General features: G+C 44.8%; 1 protein-coding gene across 5 annotated transcripts in view; it reads right to left on the reverse strand.

The window, feature by feature from the left end:
• The window catches only part of PLPP1 (phospholipid phosphatase 1), a 141,513-nt gene extending 133,185 nt beyond the window's left edge, over positions 1-8,328 (reverse strand). For 2 of the 5 annotated variants that reach the window (XM_073343948.1, XM_073343947.1), the window contains exon 1: positions 8,010-8,323. In XM_073343948.1, the coding sequence (XP_073200049.1) occupies positions 8,010-8,067 (58 nt within the window). In that variant the 5' untranslated portion in view covers positions 8,068-8,323. Of the gene's footprint in view, positions 1-1,671; positions 1,781-8,009 lie in introns of those variants that run through there. The other 3 variants (XM_073343946.1, XM_073343942.1, XM_073343943.1) reach the window with 2 other exon arrangements.
• Between the last annotated feature and the right edge of the window lie 4,506 nt (positions 8,329-12,834).

Genomic DNA, 12,834 nt, shown 5'->3' on the forward strand with positions numbered 1-12,834 from the left:
GAGAAAGTTGGAAGTGGTACCAACAGTATGTCTGTGAGTCACAAGAAGTCAATGTAGAGGTGGCAAGGCTGGTGAACTACAGTACTCAGGAACTGCAAAACCACACAGAAATAGGCATTGTTTGATCAGCACTGACACCTCAACTGTCATTTAAGCTTTGCCTTCATTGAGGCTATATCTACGATACACACACTGGCAGCTGCATGTAAGGCATGTGTAGTTACATGCCACAACCGTGTCCACACTGCAGCATGTAGCTCACGGGTGGGCAAACTACAGCCCGCAAGCCGGATTCGGCCCGTCAGCCGTTTTAATCTGGCCCTCAAACTCCTGCTGGGGAGCAGAGTCTGAGGCTTGCCGTGCTCCAGCCAGGAAGCAGGGTCGGGGGCCACTCTACGCAGCTCCCGGAAGAAGCTGCATGGCCCCCCTCTAGCACCTGTGCATAGGGGCAGCCAGGGGGCTCTGCTTTGCATGCTGCCCCTGCCCCACGCTGCCCCTACGGCTCCCATTGGCCAGGATCCATGGCCAATGGGAGCTGCAGGGGCGGTGCGTAGGCACAGGGCAGTGTGTAGAGTGTAGGAGGTGGAGAAGGGACATGCCACTGTTTCTGGGAGCTGCTTGAGGTAAGCGCTGCCCAGAATCTCCACCCCGAGCCTCCTCCCGCACCCCAACCCCCTGCCCCAGCCCTGATCCCTTTCCCACCCTCCAAACCCCTCGATCCCAGCCCAGAGCATCCCAAACCCCTCACCCCCAGCACCCCATACCTCCACCCCAGCCCAAAGCTCCCCCTGCACCCTAAACTCCTCATTTCTTGCTACACCCCAAAGCCTGCACCCCCAACCAGACTCCTCACCCCCTCCCACACCTCAACCCCAATTTTGTGAGCATTCATGGCCCCTCATACAATTTCTATTCCCAGATGTGGCCCTCGGGCCAAAAAGTTTGCACACCCCTGGTGTAGCTACACATCAGTGAAATACTTCAGTAGTGAGGGAGGAGACAGAGCAGGGCAAGAAACTAAAAACAAAAACAAAAATAGAGCAGCAGCTTGCTGCTACTGGAGCCTCTCTCTACAGCAGGGAAGGGCTCCAGCAGCAGGGAGCTGCTGGAGCCTTTCCCTACAACCTCCCCATTTCCAGACCCTCCCCTCGCACTGGGGGAGTCTTTCTGCAGAAGGGAAAGGCTCCAGCAGCACAGGAGCAGCAGGACACTATGCTGCTAAAAATAGCAGTGTAGACAGAACGCAATGCTTGGGATAGTAGAAAGTGTCTAGGGCAGGGGTGGGCAAACTTTTTGCCCTGAGGGCCACAATAGGGTGGCAAAACTGTATAGAGGACCAGGTAGGGAAGGCTGTGCCTCCCCAACAGCCTGGCCCCCCACCTCCTGCCCCCTGGCTGCCCCCCTCAGAACCCTTGCCCCATCCAACCCCCCCTGCTCCTTGTCCCCTCACCACCCCCTCCTGGGACCCCCTGCCCCTATCCACCCCCCCAGATCCCACGCCCTATCCAACCCCCCTGCTCCCTGACAGGCCCCCCAGGACCTATGCCTATCTACCACCCCCCACAGAATCTCTGCCCCATCCAACTGCCCCCTGCTCCCTGTCTCCTGACTGCCCCCCCCGGGACCCCCCACCTCTTATCCAACCCCCTAGCCCCAACCGCCTTACCGTACCGTTCAGAACAGCATGTCTAGCAACAACGCCGCCCAGCCAGAGCCAGACACACTGCCACTCTGCTCGGCAGGAGCGTGCAACCCTGCTGCCCAGAGTGCTGCCCATGCAGCGGCGTGGCTGCGGGGGAGGGGAGACAGCAGGGGAGGGGCCAGGGGCCAGCCTCCCCAGCCGGGAACTCCAGGACTAGGCAGGAGGGGCCCGTGGGCCATAGTTTCCCACCTCTGCCCCACCCAGAGGTGAAGAGAGATACTGGTCCACATTTGTTCCATACAAATTATAACACAATGCTCTATGTGATCCAATACTCTTCTGCAAGTTTCACAATTCCATCCATCACTTTTAATATCTTAAAAATGAAACCGATTTAAATCTAACAGAAAGTCATTCTCTTACCTTATCTGAAGTATTTACTAAATTTAAACACAAAAGCATAATTATAGTCAGTCGTGTTCTCTTTGGAAGACAAGAGCTTTCTCCCCCCGCCCCCCCAGTTAATCAACAATGACTAAGTGATATTTGTATGTTATTGCTTCAGCCACACTGCACCAGCTTTATGAGAGGTGGACAAGATGATCTGCGCTATAAAAGAAACTCATCTTTTTCCATGTACACTACACAATTCAAGAAAAGTTATTTACAAAGGTTGACGATTACCTATCATTTAAGGAGGAAGTTAAATATCTAGTTAGATTTCAGAGTAGCAGCTATGTCAGTACCTTTTGTGAATACAGACTCCTTTTCTTTTTATCTAGTTAGAAGAGTATACATCTAACAGCGTCACAGGTGTTTCATCAACAATGTTAAGACATCAGTAGTGTCAATTCGTCATCAACAGGAAGAAGAAAAAAATTCTATTTCCTCATAGCTTACAGATTTATTGTACTTACAGCCAGGGATTTCTACCCCACAACTGTGAAGTCAATAGTTTATTCTGTATGGGTTAAGTAACAGATTGAACAACCAAAAAAAATCAAAGCCCTTAAACTGCTCAATTTGTTCACCTTCCTCAGTAAGAAGTCAGCACATCTTGTAGGCAAATGTCATGTTTTTTTACCTGTGGGCCCAGAGTGCAAATAACTACGGTCTTCAAGGAAGACATGAGTCAGGAAATAAGAAGCCCTGTAATTAATACAAGTTTGTCTAATTAGAAAATCAGTTTCTATGTGACTTTGGCACCCAGTGTTACTTGTAAGGGTGTTGCATTTTCACTCTGTCTTTTTTGTATTAGACTGTATATTCTTTGGTGCAAGGACTGCATCTTACTATCTCGTAGTCATTGTGTTCCTCTATTGTAATCTAAATAATATATAAGTGAGGGCTCAACTGCAAGATACCTTGACAACCTATACACACATTTCTCCATTAAAAAAGAGGGGTATTCTTGACTGTGCAGGAAGAGGAGGTAGTCTGTAGTTCAGACCACCTGTTTTTTCTAGGGTAGAAAAAAATATTTCACAGTAAACAGAAATATACAGCACAATCACCTTGAAAACAGGCTATTGCCAACTGTCTTGCAGACCAGTATAGAAAACACTACAGGAAAAAAGACACTCGCTCAAGATACAGTGAAATTCTAATCTAATCATTTTGTAGAAGACTCCAAAAAGAAAGAAAGTTTATATATGAAAATCTTAGCAGACCCCCTCCCGCCCCCAAATAGAGTAACAACCGTTTTCATGATAGCATATCAAAATTTGAGGTTGGTCCCAGATTCTGGCTGATCTATCAAGCTAGAAGTGTTTTGAATGACACTGCTAAGGAAGGTTTCCCCTGCTATATCAGACACTCCTCAGTTGTCACATTCATGAAATATTAAGCTCAATCTCCAGTAGGGACCTATGGATCTCTTTAGTCCCACAGGCACACAGATCATTTGAGTAGCACAGAGTGAGACTCAAGGATGTTTGGAGAACTAGAAGCATTTCATATCAGACAGGAGTTTTCCCTCAGAAGTGTAAATATCTTTCATGAAGACCTGGAGCTAAAGCCACAGTCTCCATAATACACTGAACTAAAATCAGGTGCTCTTCCCAGGGACTCACTCACGACAGACCTTCTAGCACCAAAGTCTATTCATGTCCTGCACCCTTCTTGTATATACTAAGCCATTCCCTAATTTTACAAATAGTACAGCCCACATGTCTGAACAAATTAGAGATGACCTGAAGAAGAGCTCTGTATAGGTGAGAGATACAAGCTTTCATGCAAACAGAAGTCAATCCAATAAAAGATATCACGCCGTCCACCTCATCTGTCAGGTTTTGTCAATGCATTTAAGCCTGCAGGTGTGGAACAATTCTCTTCATGTGACACACTGGCCACATTTCCCCCACCCCCCAATCTTGTTAACTAGCTTAAGCTAAGGAAGATGTGTTTGTAGAAGAGACTCCAATTCAGGAAGGCACCCAAGTGTGTTCTTTTCTCATTCATGGGCCACACAGGAGCTCATTTGATTAATAATAATTAGTATTGCCTAGGAACCTCAGTGCCAACTACTGCGCACAGAACAAAGACAGTGCCTACCCCAAAGAGCTTACAGTCCAAGTAAAACTGATGCATGCAGACAGATGGGGGAGAAGTATAAGGAAACAAAATGAGACAGCATTGGTCAGCTGGATTAGGCTAGTGTGTTAGCACATTGACAGCCTAGCTGTTGTCAAGTTTTCTGTAGGCTTCATGGCAAAGGAGAATTTTAAGGAGCATTTTGAAAGAAAATAATGAGTTAGTTTTGAAGATGTTTACAAGAAGCTTCTCCCAAACATGAGGGGCAGCATGGGAGAAAGCATGAAGGTGATGATGCTGTGAGCCAGAGGTACATGCCAACCTTTTGATTAGATATTGAATGAGAGAGAAAATAGGTAAGGTGAGGCTAGAATGTGAAGGACCTTGAAAATGAAGACAAGTAGCTTATGTTTGATGCGATGAGAAGCAAGCACAGTAAGGAAAGTAACTGAAAGACTTCCCTGACAGATTGTATTCCTTAAATGGACAACCTACCCTAGTTCTCAATTACTGAGGGACAATCTCCACTCATTGATATATTTTGCTTTCCACAACCAAATCTCTGTACAGCTTCTCATGAGTGATGTACCCAAATACTTGGATGCTAATATCTAAACTGTATTCTTAAATGTATTCACCTAAATTTGGGTTATTGCTGATTATGTACTCTATGTATCATATGACTTAAAAACAAACACTGTATTTGTGAATAATCTAAGCACTATACTCAGATGTACAGACACTCTTTTCTCAACTTATGTATTACATAATTTTTTTAACTTTAGCTTTAATAAAAATTTTAAATCTGTTTTTATCAAAAGGTGAGCCAGTGGAGGGATTCAAAGAGAAGAATGGTTTCAGAGTAGCAGCCGTGTTAGTCTGTATTCGCAAAAAGAAAAAGGAGTACTTGTGGCACCTTAGAGACTAACCAATTTATTTGAGCATAAGCTCCCTTCATCGGATGCATTCACAAAAGCTTATGCTCAAATAAATTGGTTAGTCTCTAAGGTGCCACAAGTACTCCTTTTCTTAAGGAGAAGAATGACAGAGTCAAAGTAACAGGGTAGGAAAATGATCTTTGCAGCAACATTCTGAATGGAAATGAGCACAGAAAATTGATTTAACCAAAGCCAGAGAAAGAGACACTGCAGTAATCAATGTGAGGAAAGCCTAGATGAGAGGTTTAGCTATGTGGATATATTCAAATGGCCATATTTTAGGGAAGTTATGCACAAATATCTGCAAGACTTTGATATAACCTCGGTGAGAGAGCCTAGAAAGATGTTTGAGTCAGAGAGGAAGCCCAGGCCTGAGTAACAGGCAGAATGGTAGCACTGTCCACAGTGATCAAGGAGAGAGATATTGGGGAGGAGAAGGCGGCTAAAACAGAACTTTTAGTCTACGTTAAGTTTGAACTGACAGACATCTATCCATCTATCTAAGGGGAGGTCAGAGAAACAGGCTCAGATTTTAATAGTACCCATCATTGAAAATTTAAGGTTCATGTAATTTTTTTGGTCACTTTCCCTTAATTTTAAACTTGCTGTGAGTGCTTATATATTTTACATATTTTAAATTAAAGAAAATTTTACTCTGTCTTGAATTTAAAATGTAAGTGTAATGCTAAATACTTGACCCATTAAAAAGGCATTTAAAAATTCCAATATAAAATTAAGACTTAACTGCTTGAAAGACCACAAAAAAGGTATCAAATTTAATATAGCGAGGCTGTTAAAAATATTCTGCTAAATTTTGTAACTGATCACAACTTGCAGCCATTTGGCTACATGGAGCCAAATCTGCTTTCCAGTAGTGTCCTATTGATGTTGATGTTTTATGATGACTAATGGAGCATTTCAGAATAGAATTTAATTTAATTTTTGTGGGTGTTTTTGTGGTTTTTTTGTTTTTTGTTTTTTTGTTGTTTTTTTTTTTAAAGATAGACAGTACTTCATTCCTTCGAGTCCCCTCTGGCTGCAGGTAGGGAATGTTACAGTTCCAAATTGGCCAGTCAGGACCAAATTATAATCTGACTCAACCACTTTGGCAGTATATCACTGTATACACTGATGAGATGGTTACATGCTTGAGGCCATTTTGGAAATGTCTTCAGTGCATACATCTGTATTTTTGTTTTGTTTTTTAAAGTGAGTGATCATTAGATGCAGATCTAGATATAAATGATGAAAGGACGGTTGTTCCAAATTGACATTAAATATTCCACTGTATTTATTATTTTTGTTAAAATGAAATTGATTCTTCAGCAAGATCACATCTATGCTTCCTTTTTAAGGTCCATGGGGGGGGGGGGGGGGGAGATTTGTCTTTTGGATCAACTGAAGGATGTTTTCACCTACAGCCCAAAGACCAGACATGTAATCCTCGCAGCAGTATGGCAAGGTTTTGATGACATGACACTAAAACCGTCGATTAGCCTTTATACCATTTATACCAACAGTGAAACTGCACTATTATTGAAAGATGGATACTAATGCCAGGGAAGTCACACTAAATGCTGTTAACAGTTTTAATGGGGCAGCGGCATGCTAGACAGTAGACATTACTAAGTTGTAGTGAAAGAACTTGTAAACCCTTAAACATTCCTATTAGTCTCCACCAAGTCCAATACTGACATCTGCTTATGGAAGAAGATGCTACATCACCACCAGCATGCTGCTGAGATTACGAGTTATATGTAGAATTCCATCCATTTACTTGTATCAGCTTTTACTAAAAAGTAGCTTTCCCATTACTAGCTATGTAAATTGGGGGTTACCTTTACAAGTGCCTAGGGTTAGAGAGTGGAGAACATTAGAGCATCTGGTTGTTGTCAATTATCAGGAATTTGTTTGATCAGGGTTTATTGTATATTTCATCTGCTGCATCATTATTACCACATACCATCCTTCATGTCACAAAAACAAAGAACAAAACACATTTTCCAACTAGCCCTCTTGTTGATTTTTCTGCAGAAGAAAGTGGGCTACCTAAACCAAGGAGAAAAGGAAAAACAACTCTCCAAACGACACAGCCTAGGAAATACAGAAGTTCCCTGAGCTGTAACAAGAATAGGTTTGCTACTCATTGACTGACAAAGCAGATGGAAAATAAAAACCTGAAAAAGGTTAGAGACCTGGAAGAGGTTGAGAGAGTAGATTTGCATCACATTACACAAGACAAAATTAGTAAGGTTTAGCCTTCTAGAAATAAACGCTCATTTCCTATTCATCACCACTGTCTCAAGCTGGTCAACTACATTAACATACCTAGGCAAAGAAAGGAACAAAATCGTAGTGAACCTCAAAAACCTACAGAAAAATAGCCCAAGTAATCTGCTTTCAGGTGGAACCGACTGCCAGGACAACCCCCTCCAATGCTTCACTTCGGCTGGTAACGAACCGCGGCGGGTCTATATACAGTACGGGCTTCTGGTTTAGAGCCATTAACTGCGTTAGCCAGCTGCTGATCCTCCTGATTTGGGGCAGTCACAGCGACCAGGTTTCTCCAGGTGAAGGGGAAGGGAGGGCGAGAGGCGCCCAGTCGCTCTGGGGAGGAGGGAGAAGACAGCGGGCGGTGAAGGGAGGAAAGGGGACGGGAGAGCAGCGGAAGCAGTTCGCCGGAGAAGGCTGCCCCTGTGCTGGCAGCTGGAGCAGCCTCCTTCCCAGGGGAGGACAGACAGCCCGTGATTAGCGTGTGGCCCGCACCGCGAGCCGAGCGGAGCCCTGCTGCAGCCAGCCGCGCACCCCACACCGCGGCAGGGAGGGTGCCAAGCCCCGCGCAGCCCGGGGGACAGCAAGCGAGGCAGAGCGAGGCACCGAAGCGGCCGGGGACGTACCCAGCACCACGCAGACTACATCCAGGAACACGAAGGGCAGCCGCGCCTTGTCAAACATCCTGTCAGCCCGGGGCGCCGGCGAAGGCTGCTGCGCTGCGAGGGGCGCGGGCTCCGGCGGGGCTCGGTGCCTGGGGCTAGCGGGAGGGGCTCTGCCGCATCCAGTCAGCGCCCCGGGGCGAAGCGTTGCAGCCAACGGCGCCTGGCACTCGCCGCTGCTAATGCCGCCACTGCGGCTCCCACTCGGGCTGCGGCTTTAAGGAAGGGGCGGTCCCGGGTCGGGCTGCGGCGCGCGTGCGGCCGCCCCTGTGCAGACGTTCCACTCCGGCACCGCGCAACGGCCGGCCAATCGCCTCGCTCCGCAGCGCGCTACGTGTCCCCGCCCCGGCGACCGAGATTCATGGCCCGCCCCCTGGCAGGGAGCCGCCCTCACCTTCCGCGGCAGCCCCGCCCCCTGGCGGCCAGGAGAGACGGCGGGAGTTGGCTGTGAGCCCTCCGTTCCCGCCGTGCGGTGGGGGCGCGAGCGCGTGCTGCCCGCGCCTCGGCGACCGCCCAGCTGAGCCAGGCCCCAGAGAGCCTGGGGTGAGGGTACTGCCCGAGCTGGCTGCGTGGTCACCGCGGGGAAGAGGGGGCACAATGGCCTGTAACCCCAGACATTGCTCCCCTCTTGAACCCAGGAGTCCAGGGTCTCTGGAGTCCTCTGCTGGCAGCGAGTAGCTGTGAACCACTTTAAGGGTAACAGCCTACTACTTCTATCAGTCACGCTCCTAGCGCAAACCCTAGCAGCCTGTGCTGTGGCTCTAGCTGTCCAAACCCTGCTGATGACCCAAGTTGGGAGGGAGTCAATATATGTGGTTCCACAGGATAGAATTTCAGTTTTTCAGGTGGTTTTTTTTAATGAGGAAATTACATCGAAAACTGCATTAAAAGAACATTAATGTGGCAAAGTCAAGTACTAAAACACCAGGAAATTCGAGAATTAAGGTTGCAGTTGCAATTTTTAAAAACACTCGTTTTTTACTTTTTTCCCCACCACCACCACCACTGGCAAAGGGACTGGAAAGTAAAAAAAGTCAGAGAAACTCTTTTTTCCCCTCACCAAAATAGAAAGAGTTTTTAATTTAGAAACTTTTAATTGAAAAATTAACATTTTCCACCCAAGTGAAAACCTTTTGTGAACATTTTTGTTTTGGTTGATACGGCTTTTTCCACCAAAATGCTGATAGAAAAATCATCAGCCTAATACTGATATAAAGTAAAAATCCATCATTCAAATCCCTGAGCATACCTACATATTTATAAGAAACATAAAATTGCAGGCAGATTTACTGACACCACACGCAGAAACACTAGACCCAAACTATTCTGAGATTTCCCATGTATCCTACCTACCTTCTAATACATCTGTCAGTAAACAGATGGGCTTTGTGCTATGCCTGAAAGGTTGAAAAACAGGTTCTGGCAGATCAACAAGGGAAACAAGTTCCAAGGCTGAAGATGCTCCTCTAAAGATGCTGTATCTCCCATCCCTTAGAGTTCAAATTTAGAGACGGTCAATGTGTGCCTTAGCTGATCTCACCTGTCAAGGTAGTACATACGGGGAAGTGTCTTGAACAGCTAGCAGTCGGCCCAATATGACTTTAAAGATTGAGGCTATGTCTACGTTACAAGCACTACAGCAGCAGCTCTGAAGTTATGCCGCTTGTAACATAGACGCTTCCTACATCAATGCAAAGGTTTTTTTCCATCAATGTAGTTTATCCACCTCTGAGAGAGATGGTTACTAAGTTGACTGAAGAATTCATCCATTGACCTAGCCGCATTTACACGGGGTTAGGTCAACATAACTACAGCATTCAGAGCATGACATTTTTCACAGCCCTGAGCAATGTAGCTAGGTTGACCTAGTTTTTAAGTGTAGACAAGGGCCTTCACAAACACCTTGAATTGTGCTCAAAAGCAAGTATGAAGTCAAGACCACATACAGAGCACGGGTGTAATGTGCTTTGTAGAGATCACAACTCTAAGCAACTGTTCTTACATATTCTATGCTAAGGAACACTTCAGAGTGGTCTTCAAGCATATCCCCAAGTAGAGTGAATCACAGTAGTACAACCAGGAAGTGACAAAGACTTTATTCATAGTGAGGTCCATTTCTGAAAGGAAAGTTTGCAGTCACTTTGCTAACTGGTGTTATGGCCACTACTTCTACCCTGTAATCCAGAAGCAGACAATGGCCAAAAGAACTTTTAAGTTGCAAACCTATTTGACCAAGAGAAGAGGGAAACAGATACCCCCACAAGTACTGTGCCTGTTTCCTTTTGCCCCACACTGTCTTGTCCAGATCAAACTTTGGACAGCTCCTCTCATCCATACTCCTGCTCAGTCAAGTAATGGGAAAGCCAGGACGGCACCATCTAGTTTAAATGGAAAAAAGTTATTGAGATGAATATCATCAGCAATAGTGGTGGCACTCTAGCACAAAACACTTCAAAATGGGAGTTTAGCAGCCTAATGCACAGGAGAAATTAATTGTACTTTGTTACCTTGAAATCCTTATGTCAATCCCTCGAATTAAGTCATTTGACTTAGAAGCCATTTGTGCCAGTTAGGTAAAACCTGCACTGGGGTGGGGAGGAAGCTCTGCACTGTCTCAAGAGCCTTTGGGTCAGAAATCAGTCTCTGAAAGCTCCAAGCTTTCCAGTGCACTGGTGGAGCACTTCCCACTGGTACACGTCTTTGTGGGCGTGGCTTATTTGCACCATTATGCAGGCCCCAGTCCAAAGGCCAGCCCACAGAAGGTAGGGGGTGAATCATGATCATTTAGTTATAGTTCATATTGTGGGTGATTTTTCTCTGCCCTGCCTTTGGGGATGCTCAGGAAGGAATTTTGCTTCCTCATACACCCATATAAAGACCAATATGATTGTTGTTGTAATTTGTGATCATAATAATTATATTATCCACATTAACTATTCTTTGAATATCCCTGTTGTTGAGCTATATCACTGGATATGTAGCTTGTAGTGGAGATGTCTGGCAGAAGCAGAAATCATGTTGAACATCAAGATTGTTTTTTTAAACATTTAATACATACAAAATAAACATCAGAACTTCCAAATCTCAATCCAATTTTCCCTATGCCAGGAACATTCTGTAGTGATCAGTTACAGTGACTTTGTCTCATTGACACTTGCAGAACTAGTGTTAAGGGTCATAGAGCAACACAACCATGAATTGGGTCCCTGACTACAAAAAAAGAGACACTTTCCTGTCCAGGTTCTGATTCACCAAGGTACTTAAGCACATGCCTAACTTTAAGCACAGAATTAATCCCATTTAAATTAATGGGACTATCTACCTGCTTAAAGTTAGGCATATGTTAAAGTGCCTTGCTGAACTGCGGCCACAGAGTGTGGCTGAAATGTTCAGTCCCTCCAGTGTGCATTGGTTGTCTTTGACTTAATCTGCCTCTTAAGAATCTCCAGTAAAGCAGTGAAATCACATTATGTTCAAATTCATCTCATGTTTTCATGTCTATATTATATAGGTCAGACTAGATGATCAGAATGGTCTCTTCTGACCTCAACATCTATGCATCTCCTCTTGGAGTGGAAGGTTGGAAGAAGGCAGGAGATGATACTCTCAAGACACGTTGTCCTTTAATTAAAATACATCCTTGCTTGATAATGTAATTTGTCCCAGACACCATAAAATACCCTCTCCTTCCTCCTTTCTTTATTTCTTTTCTTTTCTCCATCCCCCCTGTATTTTCTTGTGGAGCAGTTGAGTAATAAAGGATGTTTATGACCAAGTTAATGTCCTCTGAATTTGTTTTGCCTCTGCTGGTTACCCCAGAAATTATCAATAATGTTTTCCTCATCCTTCTTAATAGCTTTGTTTATGCTACTATCCACATCTTAGGAAATCTACTGTCTTTCTCTGGTGATACTTACTTGCTAAGTAGGACTAGCCAAACAGGACTCTTAAAGGCAATTAGCAATCAAATAGACGAGTGACTTCAGTGTGTGACGAGATTTTCCCAAGCTCACAGATGAAACACCCATTTCAGGATTTAGCTTTAGTGGAAGGCTAGTCAGCAATTATACTAGACATGCAAAATTAAAATTAATTAGGACTTTTGGTGCACTCAGAGCCTGATTCTGTCATCCTTTGTACCTCCCTTACTCAGAAATTAAACCTTTTGAGTCAGAACCCCCCCCTTGTGCCGGAATAATTGCAGGAGGAGATTAAGGGGAAGGAAAGCTCTGAAAAGATCCCCAGACCAAATTTCTCCTACATCATTCTATCAGAGGAACATGATTTGTCTTCTGTGTAATGACACATGGGTTTGCCTCTAAATCTGGAGGATCCAGATTTTACACATTTGGTGTCTCTGACATCATTACCATAAGCCCATTAGTTCTCAAATTGTTCGTAGAGTCTTTCTGAAAAAGAACTATGTAGGCTAGACCTGAATCTCTAATAATGAAAGCAAGCAGAACCTCCTTTCTTCTCTCCCTTTCTTCTCCTCCTCCCTTTAAAGAAAAAAAGTCAGGCTTTCTTTATATTTTTTAAATTGTCATAGTTTGAGAACACTTATAAAATATTGTAGACTGTGTCTGGCCAGTGTGGTCCAGTGACTAGACACCTGGCTGGAAGTTAGGAAATGTGAGCTTTATTCCTGGCTCACCCAGAGAGTGGGGTGGATTAATCATCTCTGTTTTCCCCCCACCCTTTATCTGCCTTGTATTTAGACTTAAGGGCAGAGATCTTCTCTTACTATGTTTGCACAGTACCTAGCACAATGAGGCTCTGATCTCAGATG

This window comes from Lepidochelys kempii, chromosome 5, assembly GCF_965140265.1.
Source record: "Lepidochelys kempii isolate rLepKem1 chromosome 5, rLepKem1.hap2, whole genome shotgun sequence".
Lineage (NCBI taxonomy): Eukaryota > Metazoa > Chordata > Testudines > Cheloniidae > Lepidochelys > Lepidochelys kempii.